The sequence below is a fragment of the Lagenorhynchus albirostris genome, chromosome 15 (genome assembly GCF_949774975.1).
Source record: "Lagenorhynchus albirostris chromosome 15, mLagAlb1.1, whole genome shotgun sequence".
NCBI classification, from domain to species: Eukaryota; Metazoa; Chordata; class Mammalia; order Artiodactyla; family Delphinidae; genus Lagenorhynchus; species Lagenorhynchus albirostris.
The window spans coordinates 22,628,671-22,645,039 of NC_083109.1; the positions used below are offsets into that span (position 1 = coordinate 22,628,671).

Sequence of the window (16,369 nt, forward strand, 5' to 3'; positions counted from 1 at the left end):
TGCTGTTTTTATGAGTCTCTCTCCCCTGGAGGAGCTGACAGAACTGTTTATTTCAACACAGTGAACTGCTAGTGGTGGAATCCCTGTCGGGGGTCACCACCGGGCACCACCTGAAATTTCCTCTCGGCCCTTGTGTGAGGCCTGGAACGGGATGAGTTAGGGTCCCCTAGACAGCTGGGGTAGCTCACCCTCTTGTCCCCCTTGCAGCTGAAGGAGGACCAGCAGAGGGCGCTCCTGCGGCGGGAGTTTGAGCTGCAGAGTCTGAGCCTGCAGCGGAGGCTGGAGCAGAAATTCTGGAGCCAGGAGAAGAACATGTTGGTTCAGGAGTCCCAGCAGTTCAAGCACAACTTCCTCCTGCTCTTCATGAAGCTCAGGTGGTTCCTCAAGCGCTGGCGGCAGGGCAAGGTTTTGCCCAGCGAGGGAGATGACTTCCTTGAGGTATGGTTCCCCTGGGACTGGGACTGGGGTGGGGTGGGGTAGAGGAGAGAGAACAGGAGGGACTTAGCCCTGGGGCTCAGATGCGAAGCATCAGCTTGCAGCGTCCATCCTTGCATTCATTCATTCATTCACTCCTTCAGCATCGGTTTGCTGAGAACCAGCTCTTTACTGAGTGCTGTGGCAGATGCCGGGGAGACCGTGGTGAAGACGACAGACTCTGTCCCGGCCTTGCCAGGGGGCCAGTGGGTCTTTCACACTTCTCTGGTATTTGTTGGTTTCCCTTTTTAACAGACCTGAGTCTTGAGCTGGCAATAGGATATAGATGCGTTTAATGAGCTTGTTTCATTGTTTCTGCATTATAGGCACATATAGTACATATGAATGTTCTTTACTCTTTTAAGGTACAATTTATATACAGTAAGGTGCACACACCTTAAGTGTACAGCTGATGAAGTTTTATAGTGTACACGCTGCAGATACTTAGTATAGCATCACCCAGGTCACAGTGAGCGCATTTCCAGTGCTCCAGAAGGCTCCCGGGTGCCCCAGGGGATACGCCCACCCCAGCAGTCAGCACTCTGCTGACTTCTTACACCATGCATCAATCTTGCCTATTCTAGAACTTCATACAAGTGCGTGTAGTCTTTTGTGTCTGGCTTTTGCTTAATATAATTCTTTGAGATTCATCCACATTTTACCTATAAAAGTAGTAGTTGGTTCTGGGGCTTCCCTGGTGGCGCAGTGATTGAGAGTCCACCTGCTGATGCAGGGGACATGGGTTTGTGCCCCGGTCCGGGAAGATCCCACATGCCGTAGAGTGGCTGGGCCTGTGAGCCATGGCCGCTGAGCCGGCGCGTCCAGAGCCTGTGCCCCGCAACGGCAGAGGCCACAACAGTGAGAGGCCCGCGTACCACAAAAAAACAAAAACAAAAACAAACAAACAAACAAAAAGTAGTTGGTTCTTTATTGCTGCTTATTTTTCACTTATGAATATATTTTATTCTTAATGTTACCTTTGACAATGATAATGGACACTGGCTTTCCATTTTTAGTAATATCAACTTCCTATTTTAGATATGTTTATTTAACTAGAAAGAGTACGTTGACTTAAAAGCATTACTGATAGTACAGGTAGTATATGGGTGTGGCAGGAAACATGACGAGTGGAGCTTTGGGTATGTGTGAAGCTTGGGAAGGACTCACGTGGCCCATTTGTCCCTCAGCCTGTGCAGGACCCTTTGTCCTCAAATCCCCTTCCTCCTGTCACGATCAGCATGTTGACATTGCTAGGAGAAGGGGGCATGTAAGGACGTCATACCTCAGTCACACCCACCTGAGTTGGCACTGCTCACCTTGGCCTTGGCCTTTTAGGTACAGGTACCTCTGCCCTAGCCTAGGCTTGGCCCTTCTCTGGTTCAAGCTACTCATTCCAGAGCCAATGGGGACCAGTGGCAGTCCCCATGTACCCCTGTCAGGGGTCCCCCAGAGTAGCCTGAATGTCCCAGGAGCAGGGGATGGTGGTTAGACCTGAGTCTGTAGCAGGAGTTTCCTCCCCCACCCCCAGTGGGGCTCATAGGCCACCCGCCTCCTCCCCAAGGGCCTCTAGAGAGAGTTGCTACCATCTTTAGATGAACATACTCCCTGCTGCCCTCTCCCAGGAATGTCTGACATGGAGGCACCCCTATGAGAAGCACCTGGAAAGCCCAGCATGGCTGCCCCTCGAGCATCACTCTTAGTGACACCTGGGGACTCCTATTTGAAGCCACTGTCTGCTTTAGGACTGTCCCTCCTGTTTGGAAGTCCCACACAAGCCTCTGGATGAAGCCCAGTTTGTTTTTCTTAATAACTTTTTTTTTTTAACATCTTTATTGGGGTATAATTGCTTTACAATGGTGTGTTAGCTTCTGCTTTATAACAAAGTGAATCAGTTATACAATAACTTTTTTAAATTTTATTTTTTTATATTATAGTAAAATATATTGTACATAACATAAATTTTACCATTTTAACCATTTTTAAGTTTAGAGTTCACTGGCATTAAGTACATTCACATTGCTGTGTAACCATCACCACTGTCCATCTCCAGAACTCTTCATCTTGTAAAACTGAAACTCTTACCCATTCACTCCTTATTCCCCCCTCCGCCTGCCCTGGCAACCACTATTCAGCTCTCTGCTTGTATGAGTTTGACTTCATTAGATTCCACATATAAGTGAGATCTTGTAGTATTTCTCTTTCTGTCTCTGGCTTATTTTGCTTAGCATAATGTCTTCCAGGTTTATCCATGTCCATGTTGTCGCAAATGGCAGGATTTCCTTCTTTTTTAAGACTGAATACTATTTCCTTGTATGTATCTATCACTTTTTCTTTACCCGTTCATTCATAGACACACACTTAGGTTGTTTCCATATCTTGGCTACTGTGAATAATGCCACAGTGAACATAGAGAGATCCAGATTTCATTTTCTTTGGATATATACCCACAAGTGGGATTGCTAGATCGTATGGGAGATCTGTTTTTAATTTGGGGGGAAACTTCTATACTGTTTTCCATAGCTGAATCCCACTTTTGGCTGCTAGGGAAGATGTTTCCCCCTCCACCAAAAAAAATGAATTGCTTTCAGGCCACGTAGCCTGATTTTAAATCAGGTTGTCTCAGGCAAACTCCATATTTGGTGAAAATCTTTCTAGCCATTTCAATGTACTGGGATAACAGAGAGAAACAGAAACTTACTTTAGGAAAAAAATAAGGTGTAACCATAGAAAATAAAATAATATACATACTTATAATAAATAAAAATATACATACTTACTGAGATAGACATGATAAGAAACATAACCACCCACATTGTAAAAAATACATAGATATAATGATATAAAGCCCATGTGTATAAAATACATATAAACAAGTACATAATAAAATACAGATAACCATATAAATAACAAACTTGATGTACATTCATACTTTTAAAGAATATGTGTGTCCACACATGTAGAATTAAAACTATATATATGAGGGCTTCCCTGGTGGCGCAGTAGTTGAGAGTCCGCCTGCCAATGCAGAGGACACAGGTTCGCGCCCCAGTTCGGGAAGATCCCACATGCCGCAGAGCGGCTGGGCCCGTGAGCCATGGCCGCTGAGCCTGCGCGTCCGGAGCCTGTGCTCCACAACGAGAGAGGCCACAACAGTGAGAGGCCTGTGTACCGCAAAAACAAACAAACAAACAAACAAAACTATATATATGAATGATAACCCTCATATAGTGAATATTTATAGTGTCGTGGGCACTGTGTTAAATGCTCTATTTGGATCATTGCATTTCACTTTTACACATACCCTATGATGTGGAAACAATTATTATCCCCATTCTACTGCAGATAAAGATCTTTGATTCCTTGTCCTCAATTCTGAAATCCAGAAGCTCTGAGAACTGTGTTTTGTTGGGTCTAACTCAGTTGGAAAAAATTGACCTGACATTCATTTGGCAGCAGAACCTTTATTTACCCCATTTCCTGTTAGTACTCACATGTTTGAAGGGGAAATATTGGTGTCCACGAGCATAGGGTATCTCACCAGATGGGGCCGTTTTACAATATACAGTGTAGGTAACATATTATCTTTCTAAATCCCGATTACTTCTGAATTCCAAGCACACCCAGCCCAAAGAATTTCAGAGAAAGAATTGTGCACCTGTGTATACAGATAATCAAAAGTCAGTGGGGCTTCCCTGGTGGCACAGTGGTTGAGAGTCCGCCTGCCGATGCAGGGGACACAGGTTCATGCCCCGGTCCGGGAAGATCCCACGTGCCGCGGAGCGGCTGAGCCTGTGAGCCATGGCCGCTGAGCCTGCGCTTCCGGAGCCTGTGCTCCGCAACGGGAGAGGCCACAGCGGTGAGAGGCCCACGTACTGCAAAAAAAAAAAAAAAAAAAAGTCAGTATGTTTAGATACTGGTGACCAGGGAGGGAACTGGGTATTTATTCACACAGGCCCTGCTCCACCCCACGTATTTCCAGGCTCAGTGCCTGCCCTGAACCCCAGAAGCCCTCTTCATTTGATTTCACCACACTCTCTTGGTTTTCCTTCCACCTCACTCGTTGCTCCTCCTCAGTCTCCTTGGCTGGACGCTTCCTTTTCTCCCTGAACTGACCCCTTAACGTCAACAGTCCCGAGGGCTCAGCCCTCAGGCCGTGTCTCTCCTTGACCTTCACCTGCCTCCTTGGGGAGCTTGTCCAGGCCTTGGCTTACATGGCCTTTCTTGCACATTGCGAATCTATCTAGAATCTACAGAATCTGACCCAGCTGCACTGCCTACCCCCTCACCAACCCCATCTGAGCCATCACCACTTCTTGCCTGGATTATCACCGTAGCCTCCTAGCTGGTCTCCCTGCCTCTGCCCTTGCACCCTTCCACCGAGCATCTTCTATTCAAAGCAGGGAGGTACCAGGCCGCGTGTACTCCACGTGGATGGTGCCCCCTGGTGTTGTGCAGCATGGAGCTCTGTCGCTACCCTATAAAGTTATCTCAACACAGCAGCTAGAGTGATCTCGTAAAACTGAAAGCCAGGCCAGTGTCCCTCCTCAGCACAATCCTCCCCTGGCTCCCATGTCAACCAGAGTAGAAGCCAAAGTCCCTACAAAGCTTGTTCAACCAGCCTTGGTCCCCGTACCTCTCACTTCCTCCCTGGCTCTCTTGCTCTTCCTCAAATAGATGTGTTCCCATCTCAGGGCCTTTGCATTTGCTGTGACCTTAACCTGGAATTCTCAACCTGCACGTATTCACGTGGCTTATTTTTTTTACCTCCTTCAGGATTTTGCCCAGATATCGCCTTCTCTCTAAGGCCTTCCTTGACCACCCAGTGCAGCACATCCTAGCTCCTCTCCCAGCTCTCTTTTTCTCCATAGCACTTATTATTATGGAACATTCCATATATTTAATGATGTTTCATGTATCAATATTTCACATATTTGTTTGTTTTCCTGCTACTGGAATGGAAGCTCAAGGGGACCAGGGCTTCTGTCTGTCTTGCTCACTGATGTATTCCCAGCTCTGAACACAGGGCCTGGTGCGTGGTAGGTGTTCAATAAATATTTGTCAAATGAATGAATGAATGAATGAAATGAATAGTGAATGAGCACCCACTTCTTCTGCTTCACTCCCGTCATAAACTAGACCCTGGTCTCCTGGGCTGGCTCTCGACTCCTGCCCAGAATCCATCAGCAGCAGACCCCTCCACTCCCAGGAAGGGTCCCTTCTGCCCACCCAAGCCTCTGGTTGCCCTTATCTATAATTATGAGGGTGCCTTGTGGCCCTTTATTCCAACCACAGTGCCTACCTTGACAGCATAGCTATTTCGGAGTAGCTCTCAGGGATGCCTCATGGTCCTTGGGGCAGAAGAGATGGTGTGGGGGGTAGAAGGGTCTGACTCTCCAGCTGTGCTCCTTGACCTGGACGGTGCCCAGGGCTCAAAGTTAAAATCTGGGAAATCAGTGCCCAGCTGGGGTACTTTTGGTCCATAAACCCCCTTTCTTTATTCCTGCCTGGCTGTGCAGCCCACTTTCTATCTGGGCCACTAGCCTGTATCCCCTCTCCCTGAGGGTCAGACCCCCCAGGCATGATGCCCTCCTACCCACTATTGAGTGTGGTTTTTAAAAAACAGGTAAATAGCATGAAGGAGCTGTACCTGCTAATGGAGGAAGAAGAATTAAACGCCCAGCATTCTGATAACAAGACCTGCACGGGGGACAGCTGGACCCAAAACACGGTGCGTTCTCAGCCCATTTCCAGTCCTGTCCTGTCCATTTGTTCCTTTGTCTGTTTAGTGATCACATCTTGCTGCTTTCTGACCCCAGTCCTACACCAGGCACTGGAGCGGCAGAGGGTTATTGCTTGGTCACTGGCCCCAGATGCTCAGTGCTATGGGGTATGTAAGTCACCCCAGGGCAGTGACAGAGGGTCAGATGATGGACTGTGGAGTCTCAGATGAGAGAGCAGTTAATTCTGTTTGGAGTATAGAGGATGGTATTACAGAGAAGGGGTCATAGGTGGTGGGTTTTGAAGGATGAATAGGAGCTTGCCTAATAGAGAATAGGGAAAAGGCCATTCGGTACCAAGAGAACTGTATATACAGAGATGTGGCAAGGTATTCTGAGTCTGGCTGCAGCTTGGGATGTGCATAGTGGGGGTAAGGACATCAGGCTTGAGTGAGTTGTATGAAGAAGGGCCTTGTGGCCTAGGATCAGGAACCATCAAATCAAGCCACGGGGTAGTATAGAGCAGTAGGGTCAGGCTCCCAGGGGCACCCACAGTAAGCTGGGTTACAGGTGGGAAACAGGTCATGGGCCCAGGAGAAAAGACTGGGTCCAAGTCGTGCAGTCAGGGAGCTTCCGTGGTTCAGACTCCCCATCTGGCCTACGGTGGGTCAGAGAAGGCAGATCTTGGGCAAGGAGAAAGATGGAGGCCTAGATGCTGCAGAGCCTCAGAGAAGCCAGGGCCCAGCTCAGATTTAGGTTGAATAATTGCTGTAACTACAGAATTTTGTGTTTTTGTGAGACTGGGTCATGTGTCAGTCTAAGAGGTGGCCAGGGCTGGGCTTGGTATGCCTGTTTTACGGGGAGATGACCCGAAGAGGTCGTGGGACTTGCCTGAGGCCTGGTAGAGTCCCAGGCTGGACTCTGGATGAGTTCCCAGCCCAGCCTCTCCTCCTTGCCGCTCCGAAAGCTCCTGACCCAGGCCTTGCCCCCATCTGCAGCCCAATGAGTACATCAAGACACTGGCCGACATGAAGGTGACGCTGAAGGAGCTATGCTGGCTGCTTCGGGATGAACGCCGTGGTCTGACTGAGCTTCAGCAACAGTTTGCCAAGGCCAAGGCCACCTGGGAGACAGAGCGGGCAGAGCTCAAGAGCCATACTGCCCTGGTGAGTCTCCCATCTGTCAGAGACATCCCCCTCCTTGTTCCCCTCTCTGCGAAGGCCTCAGCTGTCAGACTGGGGAGGAGGATGCCCAAGCCATGCTCCTAGAAGCATAGGAACCCCTTCACTTACCTTGTGGCCCAGAGAGGGCAAGACACTTGCCTAGAGTCACACAGCAAGGGTACCAGAAACAGTGGGAACTGAAGGTCCCTGGGCTAGGGAAGGCAGGTGAGGGACTGGCAAAGGAGCCATGGGGACATCACAGGCGCCTCCGCCGCACCATGAGCTCACAGGTGAGGCCAGAACACTTAAATGCCTGTCTGCACCTGGTGACATCCTTCATCCTCACACCCAGACTTCTGCTGCCTGCTGTCCTCATAAGGATCCCCTTAAGCCCCTGCTACCTGACTCTGTTTCGCTCCCTCCACCCAAACTGGGGGGCTCCCCTCCCTACAACTCAGATGATCAAAGGAGCCTTAACCAGGAGTCCTGGATATTTGGTCTTTGCTGTGTGCCTGGAGGCAAGGTGCTGCCCCCAACTCTGGCCTGAGAAGTGAGGGGATGGGCTTCCTCCCGCTCAGAAAGAATGCTCTCACCACCCCAACCCCTACCCCACGCCAGAACTCTGCGGGGCCCAGCTTCCTCCCCGCTGCCCCTGCTGCAGTCTGCCCTCCCAGGTATCACAGGCCCCTCAGAGGTGGGTACCCTGATTATCTTTGTTGGGCAAGTGACAAAGCAGGCACAGAGGAGTTAAGCTTCTTTCCCAAGGTCACCCAGCTAGTCAGTGGCAGACCTGACCCTCACTCCCCAAACCTCTGCCCTCCTGGCTCCTCATGACCGTGATCCCACCTTCTTCCCAGTTCTCAGACTTCTGGCTTCCTGGTGCCACCGTTCTCTCCTCCCAACCCTCCCTGCTGATCTCACAGCTCCCGCCCCACCTGCACCTTCCACAGTGTCCCCTGCTCCCACTGCCCCCCCCCCCAACCCCAGGCGTTCCAGGTGTCCCTCCCGCCATGGGAACCTGACCACAGCTTGGGGGTGTGGGGTACATTGATTCTATAGATTGCACGTTTCCCTCCTGCACCCCAAGATTTGGGCCAAGACAGCCATCACGCTCAGGTGATTCCTGCCCACATTCTTTATGTGACTGTGCATGTCCCCCACTAACCGTAAACCCTGGTAAACATGGGTAAGTGTTGATGAAATATCATGAGAAGCAATAACTAGGAGCCTCTGCCATTCTGTAGCTATGTGACCAGGGACAAATAACCTCTGTGAACCTCTTCCTCCTCTGTAAAGTATCGACAATGGTGGTTATCTTGCTGAGTTTTCTTGAGGGCATAGATAATGCCTGAAAAGCCCTTAGCACAGAGCTTGGTGTGTAGAAGCTGTGCTACACAAGCCTTGACTGTGAGAAACATTTAGTTCTAACTGAGGAGGTCAATGGAGGTTCCTGGGTGAGGGGTCCTCTGAGGAGAGCACCCTCCCCCTGCCCCCTGCTGGTGCCCGGGGAGGGACGAGGGAGGGCAGAGAGGAGGGTCCTCCTGGTGCCAGCCACCCAGGTTGCTCTTCTTTCCGCAGATGGAGCTGAAGGCTGGGAAGGGGGCTGGAGATCGGATAGGGCCCGACTGGAAGGCAGCCCTGCAGAGGGAACGGGAGGAACAGCAGCACCTCCTGGCTGAGTCCTACAGTGCAGTCATGGAGCTGACACGGCAGCTGCAGATCAGTGAGCACAACTGGGGCCAGGAGAAGCTGCAGCTGGTGGAGCGGCTTCAGGGTGAGAAGCAGCAGGTGGAGCAGCAGGTAAAGGAGCTGCAGAATCGCCTGAGCCAGGTGAGGTCTGTCCCAGCCCAAGATGGCTTAAGCCACAAGGGGGAAGTTGCTATAGGCACAGCCCAGGGGGAAGACTCCTTCAGGTAGAGATGGATCTGTATGCTCAGAGACTGCAGTAGGGACCAGGTCTTCCTCTCTGCCAGTCTCACAGGCTTGCTTTCCTCTGTGTTTTATTCTGAAGCAAGCCGTTCTCAAATGTGGCCTCTGTTAGTGTTGTATTCATATCCTCACAGCTTAGCAGTTTCAATGGAAAGAGAGTTTTCCTTTTCCACAGGGCTCTGATCTGCCAGGTTTCCCATGAAAATTAGAGTCCTCTGACCAAAAGGGGGAAACAGGAAAAACAATCATTGACCATTACAACCCCACTACAGTTAACATGCACCTATCTTATCAAGCTGCTATGCTCCACTGTGACTTTTTCCTTTGTTTATTTTTTATTGCAATTGTATAAGTCAGGACTTCATCTTTATATAAGACTCAAATATTACAAAAGCATACTCCAACCCACTCCCTCCGTTTCTTGCTGTTTAAATTTACATTTAGGGCTTCCCTGGTGGCACAGTGGTTGAGAATCTGCCTGCTAATGCAGGGGACACGGGTTCGAGCCCTGGTCTGGGAAGATCCCACATGCCACAGAGCAACTAGGTCCATGAGCCACAACTACTGAGCCTGCGCATCTGGAGCCTGTGCTCCACAACAAGAGAGACCGCGATAGTGAGAGGCCCGCGCGCCGCGATGAAGAGTGGCCCCCACTTGCCACAACTAGAGAAAGCTCTCGCACAGAAATGAAGACCTAACACAGCCAAAAATAAATTAATTAATTAATTAAATAAAAGCCAAGCATTTGAAGCCCTTTAAAAAAAGGGGGGGGGGCTTCCCTGGTGGCGCAGTGGTTGAGAGTCCGCCTGCCGATGCAGGGGACACGAGTTCGTGCCCCAGTCCGGGAAGATCCCACATGCCGCGGAGCAGGCCATGAGCCATGGCCGCTGAGCCCACGCGTCCGGAGCCTGTGCTCCACAACGGGAGAGGCCACAACAGTGAGAGGCCGTGTACCGCAAAAAAAAAAAAAAAAAAAAATTTACATTCAGAGATTTTTTGTAAATCATTAATTGAATCCTAATATACATATTATTTACACTTTGCCTCTTTCATAGAGAGCTGTTCATGACAGAATGCAGAGGCCACTCTCATTCAGTTCTGCTTAGCATACCTAGGTGGAGATACCACTTTGATGTCATTCAGCTGCTGATGTAGCTGTTACAGGCGTTGTGGCGTGAATTAACATGGTAATAACAACTATTACCGTGCTTGATATAATGACACTTATAAAGATGCCTGTAAGTGGTTGGTTTCATGATCATTTGTCAAACCCACTCCGTTGGTTCAGAGCTGCTGCCCACTGGGAAGGTGGCTCTGAGTCCATGATCTGGGTCATCTGGGCTGCAGAGTGGAGCCTGGGGAATGGCCCTGCACAGAATAGGGCCCTGCTCACCATCTTTGCCTGCACATGACTGTCTTCTTTACTCTTGCCCAGCTGCAGAAGGCTGCTGACCCTTGGGTCCTGAAGCACTCGGATCTGGAGAAGCAGGACAACAGCTGGAAAGAGGTGAATGGGGTGGCGGGCGGCCCATGTGCTGTGCTCCTGGCTACACTGGAAAGTCTCTCACTTGTGGGGAATGTGACAAGGAGGATGCTAATCCTGTCCCACAGGTCACACACCCTCACCCCCTTGGGCTCCTCAATCCTGAGGTCTCTACTTCATGGTTCCAGCCTTGAGACCTGTCAGGAGCCCCCTGTTAGCTCCATCCTTCCATGCCTGGGACAAAGGCTAGGTGTTTCTCTGTGTTTCAGTTGTGGCTTTCTCAAAAGCAGAGCCTCCAAAGAGCTGTGTGATCCTGGGCAAGTCACTCTCCCTCTCTGGGCCCCAGTTGCCTCATTGGTAAAATGAGAATCACTTTCTCTGCCTTAGCCCAGCCCTGGTTGTGGAGATCAATCAGTGAAGTTTGCTTCTAAGCCTCAGGTGCACTGTCCATATAGCCACACACTGAGTAACCAAAGAGTGAACATATGGGCCCTTGCTCATGATAGCCTGAGGAAGCAATAAAAGCCAATTCTGGGGAACTGAAGCAGGAGAGGATTTCATTAGGGGCTCAAAAGGGCTGGTGATGCAGGGTCAGAAAACTGGTGTAGGTCTCTGAACCAGGGTGGGGCAAACCCCAAGCAGGACCTCAGGTCACTGCTTTCACCTTCAGCTGAGCAGCGACTACTGGGTGCTTTGTTGCTGCCACTACATTCAGAATACGTTCTAAATAGAGTCTCTTTCCTTGGGTTCCCTCTTGGACCGCTGATTGGCCATGCCTGCATCACATACCTATGTGTGTGTGGAGAGGGGGTAGGTGCACTGTAGCCAGAAACTGACCAATGGGCATTCTAGATCAGTGCTGACATCACTCCTGCTCTACAAGAGGAGACTCATGCGTGGGGCTCGGGGCCAGCTCCCACCCAGGCCCCCTGTTACCTTCCCTCTGTGTGCTAGTGGCCAGACTGACCCTTTCCTGTCTCTCTTCTATGACAGACACACAGTGAGAAGATCCACAACAAGGAGGCTGTTTCTGAAGCTGAGCTTGGGGGAACCGGCTTAAAGAGGTGCTAGCAGCCCCTCCCCATGCTCCACTCTGCAGCCCCTCCCCCTGCTCTGCGCCCAGCCCCACCCTGCAGGCTGCCCTGCCCCTTTGCCTCTCTTCTCTTCCTCTGCCCTGCGCACCCACCACTGCACCTCAGCTGAATTGGGAGAACACTGGGATATGGTTTCTAAAGATTTTTTTTTTTTTGATGTGGACCATTTTTTTAGTCTTTATTGAATTTGTTACAATAGTGCTTTTTGTTACAATAGTGTTACAATAGTGCTTCTGTTTTATGTTTTGGTTTTTTGGCCCGGAGGCATGTGGGATCTTAGCTCCTCCACCGGGGATTGAACCCACACCCCCTGCATTGGAGGGTGAAGTCTTAACCCCTGGACCACCAGGGAAGTCCCCTGGGATATGGTTTTTATGGAACCCAAGCCACTTAGGAGCTGGGAAAGTTTGGGTGATGGAAACTGTAGCCTGTGCTTTTTTTGATTCTGGGTGTGGAAAACTGGGGCCCCGGAATATCCTAGCTGGGAAAGAAACTGTTTAGCTCCTCTTGGGGTTCTTCCTGTCTCTGGAGTTGGGAGAGTCCAGCTGGACATCTATTCCTGGGACTAGTGAGCAGCATCCTCTGGGCCCAGCCCTGTGCTATAGCCAGGAAAACCCCTAGGGCTATCAGGACCGTGTCTCCACCATTAGGAAACCATTATGAAAAGATTCAGGGTAACAGAACCTCCCAGGGGCCGTGCGAGTAGCGTGAAGCCAGGTGGGCCCCAGGATAGGAGGGTGGCTCTGGAGTGGTAGTGTGGGATTTGAATTCCAGCACTGTCATTTCTAGCTCTGTGCCCTTGGGCTATGCTTCCCATTTCTACCTACTGCGATAACAGGAATTGCCCCCTCGAGTTGTCGGAGGACTGAATGGTCTGACGTGTGCAATGTTGTCACGTAGGCCTGGCACTGACAGTCATCAGGCAGTGCACGTGCCAGGTCTGGGCTGGAGATTAAATGGCGTCCTAGATTGGGTTCCCTCAAAAGTAAACGCTGAGGCAAGGATTTAAGTGCAAATGGTATATTTGGGAGGGGATTCCAGGAAAAGCCTGGAAGTGAGACAGGGTAGGGAAGGCACCATAAAGGAGGTATTGTCAACCAGGATACACGTGGGCAACTGGGTCAGCTTCACAGCATCTCTGGGAGCCAGAGCTGAACATTAGTTCTCCCACCTGGGGCACAGGGAGGCTGGTACCAAGCCACCAAACCCCACTCATTGTTTGTTGAGGGCCGTGTCTAGGGCCATAAACTATGTGAATGTCTAGCTTCCTGTGGGTGGAGGCCAAGTGTGCTCCTGCAGACAGAAAAAAGCCCTCCAGTGGAGAACGGCAGGTGCTCAGAGATGCAGTGCTGCGTGTGTAGGTGTGAGTGTGGAGGGGATGAGGGGCAGGGCACCTACAGCGTCTTCCACAAGAGGTGAGCAGGACCGTCATGGTCCGTCTCCCCACTGCCCCACCGCCCCCTGCCCGCGAAGTGCACGGACCAGGGAGGAAGACCAGAGTACCTGCTCCGCATGAGGCATCTTCCACTAACTCTGCCCTTTCTCCTCTGCGCTTCCCAGGACCAAATCTGTTTCCTCCATGTCAGAGTTTGAAAGTCTGCTGGACTGTTCCCCGTACCTCGCAGGGGAAGCCGCCCGGGGCAAGAAGCTGCCCAACAGCCCTGCCTTTGCTTTTGTGGGCCCCCAGCCAGTGGACCCGGAGAAGGCTGCCCCGGAACAGCCAGGGCTCTCTCCACGTGACTGCAACCGCCTGGGTGCCCTGGGCTGCCAGGAGCCGGCAGGGAGGCAGATGCAGCGCAGCTACACGGCTCCCGACAAGACGGGCATCCGCGTCTACTATAGCCCCCCGGTGGCCCGGCGCCTGGGCGTCCCCGTGGTCCATGACAGGGAGGGCAAGATCATCATCGAGCCCGGCTTCCTCTTCACCACAGCCAAGCCCAAAGAGTCCGCCGAGGAGGACGGGCTGGCGGAAAGCTCCTACAGCCGCTGGCTCTGCAACTTCTCCCGGCAGCGCCTGGACGGGGGTTCCGGGGGCGGCCCGTCAGCGGCCGGGCCCGGCTTCCCAGCGGCCCTGCATGACTTTGAGATGTCGGGCAACATGAGCGACGACATGAAGGAGATCACCAACTGCGTGCGCCAGGCCATGCGCTCGGGCTCGCTGGAGAGGAAGGTGAAGAGCACATCCAGCCAGACGGTGGGCCTGGCCAGCGTGGGCACGCAGACAATCCGCACGGTCAGCGTGGGCCTGCAGACCGACCCGCCCCGCAGCAGCCTGCACGGCAAGAGCTGGTCACCCCGCAGCTCTTCGCTGGTGTCCGTGCGCAGCAAGCAGATCTCCTCCTCCCTGGACAAGGTGCACTCGCGCATCGAGCGGCCGTGCTGCTCGCCCAAGTATGGCTCGCCCAAGCTCCAGAGGCGGTCCGTGTCCAAGCTGGACGGGGCCAAGGACCGCAGCCTGTGGAACCTGCACCAGGGCAAGCAGAACGGCTCGGCCTGGGCCCGCTCCACCACCACGCGGGACAGCCCCGTGCTGAGGAACATCAACGATGGGCTGTCCAGCCTATTCAGCGTGGTGGAACACTCGGGGAGCACCGAGTCCGTCTGGAAACTGGGCGTGTCCGAGGCCCGGGCCAAGCCCGAGCCTCCCAAATATGGCATCGTGCAGGAGTTCTTCCGCAACGTGTGTGGCCGGGCGCCAAGCCCCACGTCCGTACCCGGGGAGGAGGGCGCCAAGAAGCTGGAGCCCATCTCCCCCGCCAGCTACCACCAGCCGGAGGGCATGGCCAGGATTCTGAACAAGAAGGCGGCCAAGTCAGGCGGCAGCGAGGAGGCCAGGCTTTCCATGCTCCCCCAGATGGGGAAGGATGGGGTCCCTCGTGATGGAGATGGAGCCACGGTCCTTCCCAATGAGGTAGGTGGGTGGAGTCTGCCCTTTTTCTTGGGAGGTGAGATTGGCTTATAAGGTCCCACTCTTGGTTTTCAAACTCAGGCATGTGGTTTGTGTATTTCAAAAGGTCCTTGTGCTGCTCTGGGATGGGGGTTGGAAGGCCCCAGACCTGGAACAGCAGACCTGATGGACACACAGTCTGAATACAAGAGACTGGTGAGCGTGGTGACATACCCACCTGCTTTGCCACCACACCCCAGACGTTGCCAGCATCCCCTCCAGGGAAGAGGCATTGCCGCTCACTGCCCTCCTGCTACCCAGTGGTGTGCGGGAGCCAGCTCCTTTGGTTCATGAGAGCCAATCGTGTACATCTCTGTGTTTAGTGATGTCACCTTAGTACCTTGCGATCGGCCACCAGGGGAGGATTTACTCCTTGAAAATTAGAAATGCTGCATGGGAGGATTTACTCTGTGAAAATTGGAAATGCTGCAAATCAGGGCTTCTCCTCTTACTCCTGGGAAACTAGTCATTAAACATGTACCAGCACGCCACTGCCCTCACCGAGACTGTATCCCTAAGTGCTTCCATTTTCTCTGGGACTGTTTTGCTGCTCACCCCACTCCTGATACCAATTTCAGATTTAGTTAGGGATCATGTGCATGTTAGTAAAACGACGCATGGAAGTTAGTTTTGCAGAAAGGGAAATTGCAGAGGATCTCACGGAACCCAAGGGCAGGGACCCAAAGGCCCCAGTGGCTGCTCTGTCTCCCTCTCCTCTCTCCTGAGCTTCATTTTCTCTGATGTCCTCTTCCTCCCTCTGTCTCTGTTATATTTGAATATGGTCCAGGTGGGCTCTGCCTACTCTGCTTTTATAACATCTTCCAGTTCCAGCACCTAAGGGAGACTGACTCAAATCCCTCTGTCCCCATTCCACATTTCAGGAAGAAACGGACAAGTGGAACTTGAGTCCAGTGTAACCCCTTGGTCCAGTCAGCTGTGGTCAGGGGTGGTATCATGGTCTGCAGTGCACGGAGTGAAGGAGGGTTGTAGGTGGGGGCACAGAGAGGTGGCATGGGGTGGGATTGACCCATGTGATTTGTACATATTGTATGTTTAGCTGGTTTCTAGTTTTTCCCTATTACACGTAATGCTGTGGTGAACATCTTGACACAAAAGCATTTTTCCGTATTGCAGATTATTTCCTTACGTTTGAGTTGCAGAAATGGGATTCCAGAATAAAAGACTGTAAATTGTTAAAGGTATTTGATAAATGTTGCTAAATTGTCTTTCCAAAGACTTTGTTTAATTTCTAGAACCCCCAGGAGTGTATGGTGAGTGCCTTACCTCCCTATACTCTCTGGCTGCATTTAAAAAAAAAAAAAACCTTTTAAATATTCGTTCCTCTTTTTTTAACTTAAGAAAACCCTTTGTGAGGTTAATATACATACTGAGCATATTGTAAGAATATGGCTTATTGAATTCTCACAAACTGAACACACCCATTGTATTAGAGTTCTCCAGAGAAACAAAACCAATAGGCTTTGTGGTTGTGTGTGTGTGTGTGTGTGTGTGTGTGTGTGTGTGTGTGTGTGTGTGTGCGCGCGCGTGGAGAGAGAGAGAGA

At 51.5% G+C, this 16,369-nt stretch overlaps 1 protein-coding gene across 5 annotated transcripts in view; it reads left to right on the top strand.

Annotated features, from left to right (window-relative positions):
- The window catches only part of MTCL2 (microtubule crosslinking factor 2), a 70,224-nt gene that overhangs the window by 46,901 nt on the left and 6,954 nt on the right, over positions 1-16,369 (top strand). For 2 of the 5 annotated variants that reach the window (XM_060124339.1, XM_060124336.1), the window contains exons 8-14: positions 208-438; positions 6,098-6,202; positions 7,190-7,357; positions 8,933-9,184; positions 10,719-10,790; positions 11,760-11,830; positions 13,421-14,771. In XM_060124339.1, coding sequence (XP_059980322.1) covers positions 208-438; positions 6,098-6,202; positions 7,190-7,357; positions 8,933-9,184; positions 10,719-10,790; positions 11,760-11,830; positions 13,421-14,771 — 2,250 coding nt within the window. Of the gene's footprint in view, positions 1-207; positions 439-6,097; positions 6,203-7,189; positions 7,358-8,932; positions 9,185-10,718; positions 10,791-11,759; positions 11,831-13,420; positions 14,772-14,874; positions 16,006-16,369 lie in introns of those variants that run through there. The other 3 variants (XM_060124338.1, XM_060124337.1, XM_060124340.1) reach the window with 3 other exon arrangements.